Source organism: Diabrotica virgifera, chromosome 3, assembly GCF_917563875.1.
Source record: "Diabrotica virgifera virgifera chromosome 3, PGI_DIABVI_V3a".
In the NCBI taxonomy this organism is placed as follows: domain Eukaryota; kingdom Metazoa; phylum Arthropoda; class Insecta; order Coleoptera; family Chrysomelidae; genus Diabrotica; species Diabrotica virgifera.
This window is the reverse complement of record NC_065445.1, coordinates 216,193,103-216,211,037: the sequence shown is the minus strand read 5'-3', so window position 1 is coordinate 216,211,037 and position 17,935 is coordinate 216,193,103. Positions and strand designations below refer to the sequence as shown.

The following is a 17,935-nucleotide window of genomic DNA, read 5'->3' as shown; positions in this document are numbered from 1 at the left end:
CATGTTTTATATTTGAATGTGCATTTCGAATGACTAACGTTGTTTGGTTTTTGAGAAAAAATAATAAAAGAAATAAGATAATATAATTAGCAGAAATATTATAGCGTAATGCTATACTGTTATTCGTCTAACCCGACTGGACTATTATAGAGGTAATTTTGAGTTGAAAATAGGTATCGTCTATGTACAGTGTTAGTAGTCCTATGATAGTCCTTAGTTAGTTTTTGTTGTCAATTGTTTTAATGGAGATGTGTTCTTGCTAGTTTTTTTTAGACATTTTTCAATTTTTAATGTATGTTGTATTGTGCGCTAGAGGTTGTATTATCTCTAGGAGGAAAGTCTGCTGCAAATAGAACACGTGCTACTACAAATTGATCTCAGTGGTATGTTTTCATTATGATTTTTTGGGACACCGTATAGGTGTGGTGTCCTATTGTAGTGTGGTGTTAATATTGTTTTTTGCTAGTCTGTCAGTTGTCTCATTTGTGTAATTCTTGTATATTTTGTTTTCTAGTGATTCCGTTGGATCCTTTACCTTTGTTGCAAAATTCAAATAAATGGTCAAAAAATGGACCTTATGTAAAACTAATAGCCCGGGATGTAGTGTCAAATTTGACCGATGTATTTTAGCATGGCTGTTTTTTTATTTAGTTAGGTGTTCCAAAGCTTATTATCATAACAAATGATGTGTCAGCTGGCCCAAAACCGGGGATTTTAGGCAAGAAAAGGTAAAATATAAAACTTGATGGAAAAACGCTACAACTTATATGTCAAATATTTATATCCGTGACTTACGTGTATAATGGTCTAGAATACCTAGCTACTGGATTTCACCCAGACGATTCGGGTTCGATTCCTGCCGTTGGAATTTTTTTTTGTTTTTAAAATTGACATATTGATTTGAAAGATAATTAAGTTTTGATAATACATACCACGTTTTTATTATTTATACGACACAATATAAAAAAGTGTACAAGTAAAATAAATTTGCTTATTAAGGTCAATCATATTATGATCAAATGCATAGTTTACGATTTTATAAAAGACATATAGACTTTTTTTTATATTATCTCGTATACATAATAAAAACGTGGTATTATAAAAATAATTATTTTTGAAATCAAAATGTCAATCTAAAAACAACAAAAGAATTCCAACGCCAGTAATCGAACCCGAGTCGCCTGGGTAAAAGCTGGGAGCCAAGTATTCTAAGCCATTAATAGATGTAAGTCACGAAGATAAATATTTGACATATAAGGGTAGCGTTTTTCCATCAAGTTTCATATTTTACCTTTTATTGCCTAAAATCCCCGGTTTTGGGCTAGCTGACTCATCATTTGTTAATAAGCTTTGAACTCCTAACGAAATAAAAAGAAAACGGCCATGCTAAAATGCTCCAGTCAAATCTGACACTACCTCTCGGGCTATAACAAAGGATCGAACGGAAATACTAGAAAATAAAATACCTATACAAAAATTTGCAAAAATTTAAGGAACAACTGACACACTACGAAAGAAGAATAATAACACTGCACTAAAGTAGTACACCACACCTATACGGAGTCCGAAAAATTCATAAAGAAACATACTCCTGAGACTAATTTATAATAGCATGAGTTTTCCTTGCAGCAGACTGCTTAAGTTCTTCCTCGACGGAATACATCCTCTGGCACCTAATAAAACAACATACGTTCAAAACTCACAACAAAACTCTGCAAAAACTAGAATAAACACTTTAAAATTACAACAATATGCTAGTCAGTTTTGGCTTCAGAAAACAACATTACTTTTCAATTATTTATCTTTTGTTTATTATTATTTTGTTCATTAATGTGTTTACCTTTTATTTATAAATACCTTTTCTTGTAAACCTAATCATATTTATTATAAAATTAAATCTACCATATATCCTAAGTAATATAAAATTGAATTTTCATCAAGATTTTAAAATAAAAATGCTATAAAAATAAGATAATACATATAAGATATTTGACTCATTTTATTGTTACTCCTAGATCCCAATATGCAGAAAGCGACTTCTCAACGATTTTCAACCGTTTGCGACTCTTTGATTACTTTAGGTCAGCAGATAAATTGAATTCGAGTTTCTGTTACATACAAAACAAATAAACGCAAACATCTTTCAAATGAAATTTTAAATAAGAGACCTTTGGAAATTTTTGTTCTCCTATTACACTTACAATTTTCTTTATCCCTCTACATTTTCTGTATTATAGGGGAGAGTTGGATAAAACGGGATAGTCGGATAAAACGGGATACCTAGCCTAGAGACCCAACTAGTGCTGCTATCAATCGGACAACGACGAAAACTTGTTCCTAGTCGTCATTTTAACATTCTCAGTTCGTTTTACCTCGTTGCCATTATTTGATGAAAAGTTGTTGTGTTTAGAATTGTTTGACTCTACTTTTTTGGTAACTTTGTACTTTTAAGTGTGTTGTTTTCTACATTATATTGCCTACATATACCTAAACATATAATTCCGGTGACTGTTACATTTAATTAAGCACTCATTAACGGATATTCTCATGTGTAGTCTATCTAATTTTACTTTCACGTTTAGGCAGGAGCCATTTTTGTTTTGAAAAATGTCTGAGCTGGACAAAACGGGACACTTATAAGTTGGATAAAATGGGATACAGTTTTTTATGTCCCGTTTTATACACCCATTTATTTGTTCGCCTATTAATTTTTTAAATAGCGATAAAGCGTGTTCTCATACTGCAGAAAAGAACAACAAATTTTTATGCGACTTTTGTTCTGATATACGTACCTAGTCCTAAATAAAATGTCTTATTTCCCATTTTGCAATAAAACATAAAAAAGGCCTATTTTTAAGTCTCTGACTACTGAAGATATCGTTTTTTCAACGGTAAATTTTGCTTTGCAATATTATATCTACTTAAATATACTTTTTAGATAATTTAATGCAAAAAATTAAATATTGTGAACCTATCCCGTTTTATCCAACCGTGGTATGCTAAAACGGGATGTGCAGGACTTTAATAAATATTTTTTTTATCATTTTCCAGTCATTAAAAATAGCTAAATATATGTTTTTTGTATGCGTCAATAAATGTTATACATATAAAAAATAATAATATGATAATCTCTTTAACATTTTTTCCGTAATAAAAATAAACAAGAGTGGTATCCCGTTTTGTTCAACTCTCCCCTATTTATATTATTATGATTTAGAAATATGTTTGAATATTATTAAAATCCCATTTTAATTAATTTTAATTAATATACTGGTGGGGTGAGGGACGGGGATATTGTTTGAAATCAACATTTCAAGCAGATTTTTATATCTTTTTTTTTATAGTAAAATTATTTTATCTTTAATTTTAATAGACATGTTTATTGCAATTCAAAGAATACCTAAGAACAATCTCAAGGCAAAATGTTCAAAAATAAGCCAACGGTAGAAAATTTTTTGAAAAAAATTTTTTTAGAAAAAAATGGATTTTGCGGTGGGTATCAGAACTCGTCTTTTTGACGATCTTGAGAAAGCATATGATAGAGTTCCTCGAGAGATTCTGTGGTGGGCACTCAATAAGAAAGGAGTCCCTGGCGAATATGTAAAGATTGTGAGAGATATGTATGAGGGAGTAACGACTAGTGTTAGAACAGGTGTGGGAGAGACTGATAAAAATTTCAGGTGAAAGTAGGATTGCACCAAGGCTCGGTGCTTAGTCCTTATTTATTCTCATTAGTTTTGGACCAGATAACAGCGAAACTACAGGGTCGTATTCCATGGTGCCTAATGTATGATGATGATGTACTTACTGTTAATAGGAAATAGTGAAAGAGACTTAGAACAAAAACTGGAACAGTGGAGACAAGCTCTGGAGGAAAATGGTTTAAAACTTAGTAGGACAAAAACAGAGTATTTGGAATGTTCATTTAAAGATGGAAATGGTTCATTTACTACAAATAAAATGGTATCTTTGGATGGTGAAATGATTGTGAAAAGCAATAGTTTTAAGTACCTAGGATCGGTATTACAGAGTAATGGAGAAACAGATGGAGATGCATGCAGTAGAATTAGGGCTGGATGGATGAAGTGGAAAGAAGCGAGTGGTGTGTTGTGTGACATGAAAATTCCAATGAAGCTGAAGGGAAAATTCTATAAAACAGCCATAAGACCGGCTATGATGCACGGAACTGAATGTTGGGCAGTGAAGAAGAAAGAGGAACAACGAATGCATGTGGCGGAAATGAGAATGCTTAGATGGATGAGTGGAGTGACAAAGACGGATAAAATTAGAAATGAGTATATTAGGGGAAATCTAGGTGTGGCACCAATTGATGCCAAAATGAGAGAGCATAGGTTAAGATTGTTTGGTCATGTTCAACGTCGAGACGTTAATCACCCAATACGAAGAATAGCTGAAGTGCAGATTCCTGGAAGGAGTAGGAGAGGAAGACCAAAGAAGACCTGGGGGAGACGATAAGGCAGGACATGTTGGTAAAGGGGATTAACATTGATATGACCCAAGATAGAATTGTGTGGAGAAATGCAATTAGGGAAGTCGACCCCGCATAGGGATAAGGCAAAGAGAATGATGATGATGATCAGAACTCGTCTTTGGATCATGTAAAACAAAAAATTTAAACAGCTCTTATTTAAATAATACAAAAATATATACCATTTTTATTCAGTTCCAATGCGAACGCAAAACTGTCTTATTTTTCACTTAGTACAGAGAGCGCAAACCAGCACTCTAAATCGACGATTTTCACCTCTTGTTGGAGGCATCATCAGAGAGGCGTAGATTTGCTGTTCTCCGCTACAAGTGACAAGCCTCCGGGAGTGGTCCTCGCACTGCAACTGACGTTATGGAGTAGGTGCCTAGCGGCATCTGCTAAATGAAAGTCAAAGTTTTTCAACCTAATAAAAATATTAAAAATATTTCTAAAAGATATTTAATTGAAAAACTCATTGGACCATTTTCCTAGTGACACCTCCATGGCTTCTAAAAATTGCAAACCAGATGGATGCTGCAGTGAAGACAAGAGGGAATTCTAAAAGTTGCCATTCACAACCCCGTCTACAGCTTGGAAAATTCCAACGGAATTTATTTTTCTATTAGTATTAATCCTATAGAGTAACTAGGTTAATTTTCCGTTGGAATTTACCAAGCTGCAGACGGTTAAATTTTAACCCATTACCCCATTACCCGTTACCCCTCCCTATTAACTTATTTATTTTTAGCACATAACCAAAACGCTCGGACAGGTCGATTTTTAAAATAATCACAGTACATCACAGCATCAATGTTTCGAACTTTACGCGATCCCCCTTCAGGTGACAGACATAACTTTGATTTTTTTAAATGGGAAAGTACATCATTTGAGACCTCATTTAAAAGTTTTTTTCTACAAACGTGTTAAAAATGCAATTTTTAGCACTTTATAGTATAGAAGCCTTAAAAATGTTACTTTATAGCACTGATATATTATAGCAACTTTGATTTTTTTAAATGGGAAAGTACATCATTTGAGACCTCATTTAAAAGTTTTTTTCTACAAACGTGTTAAAAATGCAATTTTTAGCACTCTATAGTATAGAAGCCTTAAAAATGTTACTTTATAGCACTGATATATTATAGCAACTTTGATATTTTTAAATGGGAAAGTACATCATTTGAGACCTCATTTAAAAGTTTTTTTCTACAAACGTGTTAAAAATGCAATTTTTAGCACTCTATAGTATAGAAGCCTTAAAAATGTTACTTTATAGCACTGGGTGCTTTAAAATTTTTAAGGCACTGCAGTTAAAAGTAAAATGTCAAATTTTGAAAACAAACGTCAAAATATTTATAGGTATTTCATTTATTAACATTAATATTAATAGTACAACTTACGCAATTTGAAAAAGGTTTTTTAAAATTTAATTTAAACTGTATTATTGCATTTTTAAGACGTTTGTAGAAAAAACAAGTTTATGTAACGGTATAATATTTTCGCTAAGAATTTTTAGACATTCCTCTCGAGTGTAGACAACCAGTTCTACCTTTTACGGGTAACAGGTTTCATGGTTTCAGCAATTAACAAAAATATTGTGTTTTATAAATTTATAACGTTTGTAGGTTTGTAGAAATGATATTGTATGATATACGTGTTAAAAGTACATTTTTAAGGCACTCAAGTGAATTGCAAACCTTCACATGTCTGCCTTAAAGTTGTACTTTTAACACTTATAATATCATACATAAATATTAAAATACTGATTAAAAAATGTATAATACTTTAAACCTTTTTGAGAGCGTAGACGGAAAATTTCGATCGAATTATTTTTAAATGTATAATTTTTTTCGAATCCTGAGAAAACCAATAAATGTTTTTGAAACATTTAAATGCAGAATAAAAGAATACATTATTACCGAGGGCTGAAAGTCCCTTAGAATAAATAAAAATTTTTTTCAATGATATATTTGCTATTAATAATCACACTCAAATTGGACCGCGTTATGTAACAACGGATTAAACGCCAAAAATCCAAAATCGAGATAATAGTGCCATCTTGCAGCTAGGGTGCAAATCTATGTATAAAAATATGTTTTTTGAAAGAAAATTAAAAAAAAGCAGTTTTCAAATGCCTGCATTAAGCGACATTTTTTATTTTATTAAAAAAAATCTCACATTAGGATTTGTAATATCGAATTAAACGCCAAGTCGATTTTAAAGAATTAAAAACTCTTACAACAAAAATTGTAATATCAAATCAAGCGCCAATAATGGTACATAATCCATTGTCATAAACAAAAATCCGCATCTTTGTAAGTGTAATAACGAATCAAGCGCCATGAAGAGTCGGTTAATTCTTTATTACAAAACATAACATATTTTCTAACGCTTAACCTTCGGAGTACGGAGATTATTTGACTTACGTAGATTACGAAGATGGGTCAAGCGTGACCCATTCTCATTTTATTTATAAGGATGTTTTAAATAGTCAGTATTAATAAACAGTATCTTTAATTCAACAAAAAACAAACAAACATAACCATTATAATTCTAAATTATTGTATTTAAATTTTTTAAGATGGTTTCCCATGGGTATACACTAGTTCGCTCCGTAAATAAATTTCTACTCCGTAGAAAAATACAGGAGTAAAGAAACAAACGCTCATATGGTATTCATTGATCTTGAGAAAGCATATGATAGAGTCCCTCGAGAGATTCTGTGGTGGGCACTCAATAAGAAAGGAATCCCTGGTGAATATGTAAAGATTGTGAGGGATATGTATGAGGGAGTAACAACTAGTGTTAGGACAGGTGTGGGAGAGACTGATAAATTTCATGTGAAAGTAGGATTGAACCAAGGCTCTGTGCTTAGTCCGTATTTATTCTCATTAGTTTTGGACCAGATAACAGCGAAACTACAGGGTAACATTCCATGGTGCTTAATGTATGCTGATGATGTCGTGTTAGTAGGAAATAGTGAAAGAGACTTAGAACAAAAACTGGAACAGTGGAGACAAGCTCTGGAGGAAAAAGGTTTAAAACTTAGTAGGACAAAAACAGAGTATTTGGAATGTTCATTTAAAGATGGGGCTACTACAAATAAAATGGTATCTTTGGATGGTGAAATGATTGTGAAAAGCAATAGTTTTAAGTACCTAGGATCGGTATTACAGAGTAATGGAGAAATAGATGGAGATGCATGCAGTAGAATTAGGGCTGGATGGATGAAGTGGAAAGAAGCTAGTGGTGTGTTGTGTGACAGAAAAATTCCAATGAAGCTGAAGGGAAAATTCTATAAAACAGCCATAAGACCGGCTATGATGTACGGAACTGAATGTTGGGCAGTGAAAAAGAAAGAGGAACAACGAATGTATGTGGCGGAAATGAGAATGCTTAGATGGATGAGTGGAGTGACAAAGAAGGATAAAATTAGAAATGAGTATATTAGGGGAAGTCTAGGTGTGGCACCAATTGATGCCAAAATGAGAGAGCATAGGTTAAGATGGTTTGGTCATGTTCAACGTCGAGACGTTAATCACCCAATACGAAGAAAGAAGACCTGGGGGGAGGCGATAAGGCAGGACATGTTGGTAAAGGGTATTAACATTGATATGACCCAAGATAGAATTGTGTGGAGAAATGCAATTAGGGAAGCCGACCCCGCATAGGGATAAGGCAAAGAGAATGATGATGAATACACTAGTTCGCTCCGGCGGCCAGATTTTAATACCTTACAGAAAACGGGCATAGGTAAATTCGCTCCAGCCATATATTTGAATACGTATACCCGTAAACAGAGACGACTGCGATTTACGTGTACCTACAAACATATTAAAAATATTTTTCGAAATCCGAAGACCGGGTCAGGACTGACCCGGCATCATAGATGTTACGTAGAGAAAAAACTGTAATTTGCACGTTCACGAATTATATACGAAAAAATAGACCGAAACAAATAAGGAGAACTTACGATCAATCGGATTTGTAAAAAAATTATTTCATAAAATATTAAGAAATAAGTGAATTTCGGGTCACGCTTGACCCAGTCTTCGTACTCCGAAGGTTAAGATATCGAATTAAAAGACATCCTTTTTCAGGTAATTAGTTATTTTAAAACAAATTTCGAGCTCTAATGAATCATTGTATCATAGTGCCTCAGTCGTCAACCAAGAAGTGATCAGAGTATTGTCATTTCTTATCAGGTTACACGACGTGCATAATAAAATAGTTAGCTTAGATCTACTTTTTTTAATCCATCAAAATGAATAATCTAAGCCTTATGAATAAAAGTTCTAGAAATTACAAACTTATATGTCGTATAGGTTTAGAAAAAAGTGCAGTCTCTTTTTCCTTGGAAAAAAATGAAAATTTATTACCAGAGCCGGAGGTACGGATTATATTATATGAAATTACATTTAAATACAGTGAGTCCATTTACAGAAAAGATGACTTGACGGTTTTAATGGATCGTTGGATTTCGATATTGAAGACTTATCTTAGTTAATATGTTTTTGGTGTATTTTCTATGTAAACGATATAACTTTTTATACGTATTAACGCGAAAAATTTAATAAAACATTATTATAACACGCATTTTTTTTATTTTGAAACATCGGATTAAGCGCCAAATATGTCTTTTAATCCGGTATTCGGATCTTAACTCATGCATATCTTAAAAAAGCATTAACGAATTAAGCGACATTTGATCGAATAACTTTTAAAATATAAATTATTTTTAAAAAATTTAAAACACATGTAAAAGTCTATTTATATTTGCATTAATATAGTAAATATGAAATATGTCAGTACTATATATTTAGAAATAGCACCAAAAACGAATTTAAAATCTTTAAACCGATATATCTCAAAACTACATTTTGGCGCTTAATCCGGTATTACATAATACGGTCCAATTATGCCTCTCACCTGAAGAGATATCGCGTAAAGTTAGGAACATTTATGTTATAATAATATACTATGATTATTTTAAAAATCGACCTGTCCGACCGTCTTGGTTGTGTGCTAAAAATAAATAAGTTAATAGGGAGGGGTAACACTTGCACTATATATTTTTTAACTGTATGAAACCCATAATTACAATGCTTGGTTTTAAACTTTTCCTTAAGCCAACAGTGTTTAATAGCACCAATTCATCCCTACCCAATACAAAAAATTATTATGCTTGGACATTGCGAGTGAGGTAACTTCCTCTATTGATTCTTACCCGTGTCTAGAGACAGTTCTCATTCACTGCGATAAACGGTTGAGTAAAATTCATGAGCCTTTATTTGGGCTAAATATCAGTTCGAAAACGAACATTGTGAACAGTAATCGCTATTGACTGTCACTCTCCGCTGAGGACACATCAAGTACTTGAATCTTTCCTACGGGTTCAAACTCTTTTCTGCTAACCCAACAAAGCAGCAAAAAGTGCAAATTACTCTCTCGTATGTCAGCTTTCTTTGACAGACAATAATCCGATATGAAATAACCGTTAATCCGTAAAGAACATTAAAACCTCTATACGGAAACGTTGTGAAATCGCATGTAGAAACTGCATATATGATTTAATTAAAACGTGATCAGTGATCAGTGACGCAGGACTTGGTAAGAATTTTTTAAACTTATAATATTGTCTGTTTATCATAACCCTTCTTTAATTCCAGTTAAACCACCAAACCTGATACAGACAACGCCCCCTAAAATTATATTATTAATTTCATGTATGTACATGCCCAGGGGCGAATAAAAGGGTGTGTCACGGGTTTATGACCTCGCCAGACCAAAATAAATATTAATTAAATAATCCTAAAAAAAGAGAAAAACCGAGAGCTGTCAAACAAAAAAAATTTTAGGCCCATAAGGACTCACTTATCCTAGGGCTGGCAATACTACGTGACCTTGCATTAGAGAAAAGTAATTAAATCACCCTCAAGATCCATGACCCCCCCCCCAAATTCTGGATTCGCCACTGTACATGCCTGTATTGTACAACCACTCTGAACATAGTTCCCTAAAGGCCTAAAATTTACTTGTTATTGAGAAACTTTAAGATTTTTAAAAGCAACACTTACATTTTTATACTTATCGGTTATTATTATGGTTTAACAAGAAAGTGAACTTACCTATAAAAAATAAAGCTTCTACGAAGACGTCGAGTACCACAGATGGCCTTTCTGTTTCGAAACTAGCGTTATAGGGCACAACTACAGCTACATAAAACGTAGCCATTAATATTAGCCAGTCCCAGGCACTTTTGAACATGCCATAATGAGAGATTATAAATCTGCTCTTCTTCACGGAAGCTGTTTTATATTCCGGAAGGGGCGCCGGTGTCGAGCTTAACAAGTTCTGAAAAAGAAAGGATCAATTAAACAAGATTAAATAGACTTATTTTAAATTAAAAATATTACAAGGTAAATTGAGGGGCTCGGTAGTAAACAATGGTAACGGACAAATGTTGATTTTTCGCGAAATAGTATGTAAAAGATGGCAAGGGACAAAGCAAAGCAGAAAATTTTACTTAGTTTATCCTCCTAATAATAGATGGTGCCAGATTAACTTCTTAAAATTTGGCAAGCGACATGCATATGCATAAGCATGAAAATAATGTTATGTGTCCATGATAATGCGTATTGTTCAAATCTAAATGGCTTTTTACTGTTAATAGTGACAATTCTGAGAGCTACGATGATTATGACATATATTCTTTATCTACGATTATGACTCAGATAAAGATCCTGATTTTCAAGTATTTATGAAAGTAAATTTTCATCAACTTTCGAGTAAGCTCGATCAATTTTCTACAAAGAAGGTAAATTTCTTTATATTCTTAGAATAAATGTTCGAAAATAAAAAATGCTAAAGGATGTACTTAACATTGATTACATTCACGTTCACTTTGCATAAAAACTTAACATTTTTTACTTGCAAACATGAAAATGAATTCTCTGCAGCGCTATATACGATTTTTATTTAAATGTATTTTAAATTACTTAGATATGATTCAAGCGATTCGGGGATAGGTAATGAGGGTTTAGGTTTTTTATTCTTTTGAGTTTTGGTTTTATGAGGCTGAGAAGGAAGAAGAAATGTTTGATTATCAACAATATTTTCAACAGGTGGAGATAATGTTTTCTCTATGGTTCGTTTGGTGGAGGGACAGAGTGAGGAAATTATCTCTATATCTTCGGCTGTAGCAGAAGATTCCAGTGGAGTATTTTCATTAGTTTTTAAATCTTGGGTTGCTTCAGAAACGGGATTTATAGTTTCCACTGATGTAGAGTTAGAGGTGTTTGGTATGGATACTTGTGGAAATATTTCGGTATTTTTATTTTGATCATTATTAGAAGTTTGGTTTACTTGATTACCAGCATTGGTAGGAGAGTCAGAAGATTGAACAGTAGGCGGGGTTAAGGGTCCTAAGGGCTGAGAAGAAGAATTTTTATTGCTTGGACAGTTACTAGCAATGTGATTTATTTGTTTACAGATATAGCATGCGAAATGGATATTCTATTATTAGTATTATCATAATTTAGAAGAATTGAATCTGGGATCGTCGTGTTATGCGGACTAATAAACACTTGCCTTCTAAAACTTTTTATATGGCTATATTCTGGAAGAGAGGCACTGATCTTTAAGAAAGTGATTGGAGAAACTAAGTTTAGGCCGAGATGTTTTAATTCTTGGATGATTACTTCGTGTGGGATACTTGGACAAACATTTGATAGCACTATTCTTTCTGCAGTCGTTATTAGCCTTCTGGCCCTGACTATTTCCCCATGTACCTTTATGGAACCATAGTTTGTCATAAAATCCGCAACAGCTTGCTTGCTACTTAAATACATGCATATTCGATTATTAGATAGGCGAGACGAGAATAAGATATTTTTGGGATTTATTAAGTTACCTTAGGAAATAAGGTAATCTTGAAGTGGTGTATTATTAATAGCGCTAAAAAGTATTGCGTTTTCTTTTCCTGAGAAGAAATTTTGCTGTGCAGCCGCGGTAGAATAAGATTTATTCGCTGGGACATTCTGTATAGTAACATCTGATGACATATTGATAATTTATTTACGGTACTACCGAAACTAATTACTTTCGTTTCCCGCAAAAAACAAAACTGGTAAATTGTTTGTAATCCATAAACCTGTGTCTATTTAAAATAACTGCTGTAGTAGACAGTAATATAAACTAACAAAACTGGTTTAAATACGCAAACAAGTAAAATTGGACTTCGTAAGTCCTAGGTTTTCACCCAAAGTAATCGAAAGTAGAATTGGAAGTCGATATTTGAATTATTCGTGTAACTTTGCGTGGATTAATATACAAATTTACTAATTTTGAGTCATTTTTACTAAACTGTTTACACAGAAATAACTCTAAAGATTCAAACCTTTCAATACGCTTCGATTTATGTGTTACATATACTATTTCTGAGTCTATTGGGACCGTGCAAGTTCGGCAAAACGACACCTGGTTTCTACGCTCTGCAAATTTATTCGCACTTTTAATTATATTGGCCAATTATATTAGTCCTGGTTACTGGATAATAATTGTCAAGGCCATAGTCCAAAAAAATAATAAGAAGAAAAAATAAGATTCAGGTTATGTTATTAAAACGTAAACAATTGTATGTAGTAAAAAAAATTAGTTATTAAAATGCAGTACTGCAAGAAAAATACAATTAATTTAATTTACCTTTATATAATAATTGCATATAATATCAATATTGTAAAACAACATATAATTTTTCTTCTTCAATGACAGTAGGTATGAAATGTACGTCAATTTGACAATTTCAATGGACAATATGAATTATTTAAGAAAGTTGCAATATTTCTCCGCTATTCGCGCACGATCGTTTCTCGTATCCCTTCCAAATACTTGCACACCGCGAATAATGGCATTTCCGGTTATAACTTTTTAAGCGGAAATTACGTAAAAACCAAAATTTTACATTCGTTCTCATCTTGCTAAGCCACGTTGAATAATATATCACTTATTCTCTTTCGGCGACTTTAAAATAGTAAATACTTACGGTTGCAACTCTAAAACCGGAACTCCGACGTCAAATTTCTCATCTTTAATAATACCATACTTAGGTTAAAAGCTTTCATTCGACACCCCATTTGTCATTCTATCTGTATTAATAACGAAGGAGTTGTATTCGCGGATAGACAGACAGACCGACAGACAGCCTAGGTAAAATTTTTCATCTTTAGTACCATGCTTGAACTATAAGCTATCATTTGGCACCTCATTTGTCATTATACCTGGTATAATGACGGAGGATTTATACTCGCGGTCGGAGGGATCGACGGACAGACAGCTTAGGTCAAATTTTTCACCTTTAGTATCATCCTTGGATTATAAGCTTTCATTTGACACCTCATTTGTCATTCTACCTGGTATATTGACGGGAGCTATATTCGCGGTCGGACGGACCGACGGTCAGACAGCGTAAGTCAAATTTCTCACCTTTAGTACCATCCTTGGATTATAAGCTTTCATTTGACACCTCATTTGACATTCTACCTATAGTAGAGGAGTTATATTCGCGGTCGGACATATCGACGAACAGACTAAGTCAAATTTCTCACCTTACTACCATCCTTGGATTATAAGCTTTCATTTGACATCTCATTTGTCATTCTACCTGGTATAATGACAGAGGAGCTATATTCGCGGTCGGACGGACCGACGGACAGACAGCCTAAGTTAAATTTCTCACCTTTAGTACCATCTTTGGGTTATAAGCTTTAATTTGACACCTCATTTGTTATTCTACCTGGTATAATGACGGAGGAGTTATATTCGCGGTCGGACGGACCGACGGACTGACAGCCTGTCAAATTTCTCACCTTTAGTACCATCCTTGGATTATAAGCTTCTATTTGACACCTCATTTGTCATTCTACCTGGCATAATGACGGAGGACCTATATTCGCGGTCGGTCGGACCGACGGACAGTCAGCCTAAGTCAAATTTCTCACCTTTAGTACCATCCTTGGATTATAAGCTTTCATTTGACACCTCATTTGTCATTCTACCTGGTATAATGACGGAGGAGTTATATTTGCGGTCGGACAGACCGAAGGACAGAAAGCCTAAGTCAAATTTCTCACCTTTAGTACCATCCTTGGATTATACGCTTTCATTTGACACCTCATTTGTCATTCTACCTGGCATAATGACGGAGAAGCTATATTCGCGGTCGGTCGGACCGACGGACAGTCAGCCTAAGTCAAATTTCTCACCTTTAGTACCATCCTTGGATTATACGCTTTCATTTGACACCTCATTTGTCATTCTACCTGGTATAATGACGGAGGAGTTATATTCGCGGTCGGACAGACCGACGGACAGATAGTTTAGGTCAAATTTCTCACCTTTAGTACCATCCTTGGATTATAAGCTTCTATTTGACACCTCATTTGTTATTCTACCTGGTATAATGACGGAGGAGTTATATTCGCGGTCGGACGGACCGACGGACTGACAGCCTAAGTCAAATTTCTCACCTTTAGTACCATCCTTGGATTATAAGCTTCTATTTGACACCTCATTTGTCATTCTACCTGGCATAATGACGGAGGACCTATATCCGCGGTCGGACAGACCGACGGACAGATAGTTTAGGTCAAATTTCTCACCTTTAGTACCATCCTTGGATTATAAGCTTCTATTTGACACCTCATTTGTTATTCTACCTGGTATAATGACGGAGGAGTTATATTCGCGGTCGGACGGACCGACGGACTGACAGCCTAAGTCAAATTTCTCACCTTTAGTACCATCCTTGGATTATAAGCTTCTATTTGACACCTCATTTGTCATTCTACCTGGCATAATGACGGAGGACCTATATTCGCGGTCGGTCGGACCGACGGACAGTCAGCCTAAGTCAAATTTCTCACCTTTAGTACCATCCTTGGATTATAAGCTTTCATTTGACACCTCATTTGTCATTCTACCTGGTATAATGACGGAGGAGTTATATTTGCGGTCGGACAGACCGAAGGACAGAAAGCCTAAGTCAAATTTCTCACCTTTAGTATCATCCTTGGATTATACGCTTTCATTTGACACCTCATTTGTCATTCTACCTGGTATAATGACGAAGGAGTTATATTCGCGGTCGGACGGACCGACGGACAGACAGCCAAAATCAAATTTCTCATCTTTAGTACCATCCTTGGATTATACGCTTTCATTTGACACCTCATTTGTCATTCTACTTGGTATAATGACGAAGGAGTTATATTCGCGGTCGGACAGACCGACGGACAGATAGTTTGGGTCAAATTTCTCACCTTTAGTACCATCCTTGGATTATAAGCTTTCATTTGACACCTCACTTGTCATTCTACCTAGTATAATGATGGAGGAGTTGTGGTTACAGACAGACGGACAGACGGACGTGGATAATCCAAAGTTTTCACATTTTTTCAAAATTGGGTGAAAACAATATACGATTAAATAATGTATGTGGTATAAAACTTACAGTTTAAAGTTAGTTTGATCACTTTAACTATAATTAAAAACTGGTAGTTTCACTAATATTAGACAAAATATCAAGAGCCGAGACACTACGTGTTTACAGCTCATTAACTTATTCGGTTCTCCCGTACCGTAAGTTATTATTGATTAACGATTTTTTATTCAAAATTAATTTTTTACTGCAAATTACATATTAAAATATATGGTATCCACTAATATCCCAGTCCTGTCCTAAAATTCCAACACAACGACCTACTGTCGTTTCATTTTGTCTTGTTGACACGATTACTGAAAAGGGTCGTCTAACCGCCTGCCGTCGCGCGACGTCCACTTATTCATGATCGTTCATCGAGACGCAACTTTTAATGGATTCTGAAGTGGATATTTCTGTTTTTCTCGCCATCGAATCAAAAGGGAAGACTTGGAGCTTTATATCTCTAATGGATCATCTATTAAATATTTTTAAAATGAACTCCCCTTTATATCTCCAACGTACAAAACTGCAGAAAAATCAATATTTTTGTACTATATAATTTATCACTTTAATTTTAGTCACGTTTTGTAACTTTTGTCAATTTTATCACAATTTTAGTATCACGTCGTCATAGTCGAAGCAATAAAGCAGGGGTCACCAATTAGTTTCCATGGGGGTCCGTTTTGAAAACCAATGACACTTCCGGGGTCCGGATTTATGCTGCGTGTTTGGCTGTTCTGATTCGGTTTCCTTGCGGATTCTTGTTAAAAAATATCCCCTATAAACAAATCAGAAGGGTGCCGGGCGAAATTTTTTGGCAGAAATTGTTAAACATGTTTTTTAACAAATTCAAAACATTACCTTTCTTGCCCCCGAAAATATGCTTTTAACATTTTTGGGTCTTCTTAAACAAAAAATATCTGTCACTTTATTAAAACTTAAAAGTTTTCAAGCATCGTGAATGCATATTTTTTAATTTTTCAGATTTTAAATCGCTTACAACTCGAAAACTATCAACTTTTCAGAAATATGACAAGAGACCTTTTTTTGTTTACAATTACCCAAGAAACCAAAAAATACTTTTTCGAGGCAAAAAAGTAATTTTGAATTAGCTTAAAAAATTGTTTCACCCGGCACCCTTCTGATTTGTTTAAAGGGGACATTTTTGAACAGGAATCCGCAAAAAAATCGAGTCAGAAACATTTTTCATACGAAACTGGCCTCACACATGGACTAATATGGAAAGGAAAACTAATAATATCTGATTGTTTTTTGGTTACTGTATACTTTCCTGTAATTTTCCTGGTACAATAAATAAAATATAAATTCATCGTTTTGATGTTATTATCAGTATATTTTGAAAACAGCAGTATTGTAAATTGTTACTGAGAATATTTTAAAAGTTAGGAATTTATATTTTGAATGCTAATGCAGTTTTTAACCATCTTCAATTTTGTAGAAAGGAAACTGAGGAATTGAAAATAAATAATCATAGTTAAAAATGCTAATTAACATGTTATCTTTTCTACATTAGTTTCAATGCAAGGTGTTTGTTGCAAACTTATTAAATCTGAAAAATATTTTAATTAAATGCACATCTGAAAAATACTCCTACTTAACATATAGTAGAAAGGAAATTAATATAAAAATTGCACATGACAATTTTATATTACAGTTTACTTAATTTCAAAATTAATGATTAGTAAGTATAACAATAAGGGAACAAAATTAAATTATCAGAGAGAAAAATGACATGTTTTTATGTACAGCCTGTCTTTGGAGTGAATTTAGTGCAACTGAGTCCCATTAGGGAGTTGAGATATTCATCTGTTAAGTGAGATCTCTACCGATTTTTGATAAAGTTCATTCTTGATAAAGCGGCTTCACATACACATAGTAGTGTTGGTGCAAAACCTCATGAACCTTGAAAATACAAATAACCGAAAAAATAATAAAGCCTAAAAACA

The 17,935-nt window shown here is 33.8% G+C and overlaps 1 protein-coding gene across 1 annotated transcript in view; it reads right to left on the bottom strand.

Annotated features, from left to right (window-relative positions):
• The window catches only part of LOC114338156 (potassium voltage-gated channel subfamily H member 8-like), an 816,479-nt gene that overhangs the window by 636,809 nt on the left and 161,735 nt on the right, over positions 1 to 17,935 (bottom strand). The window contains exon 2 of the mRNA XM_050647257.1: positions 10,618 to 10,843. Within this exon, the coding sequence (XP_050503214.1) occupies positions 10,618 to 10,843 (226 nt within the window). The remainder of the gene's footprint in view (positions 1 to 10,617; positions 10,844 to 17,935) is intronic.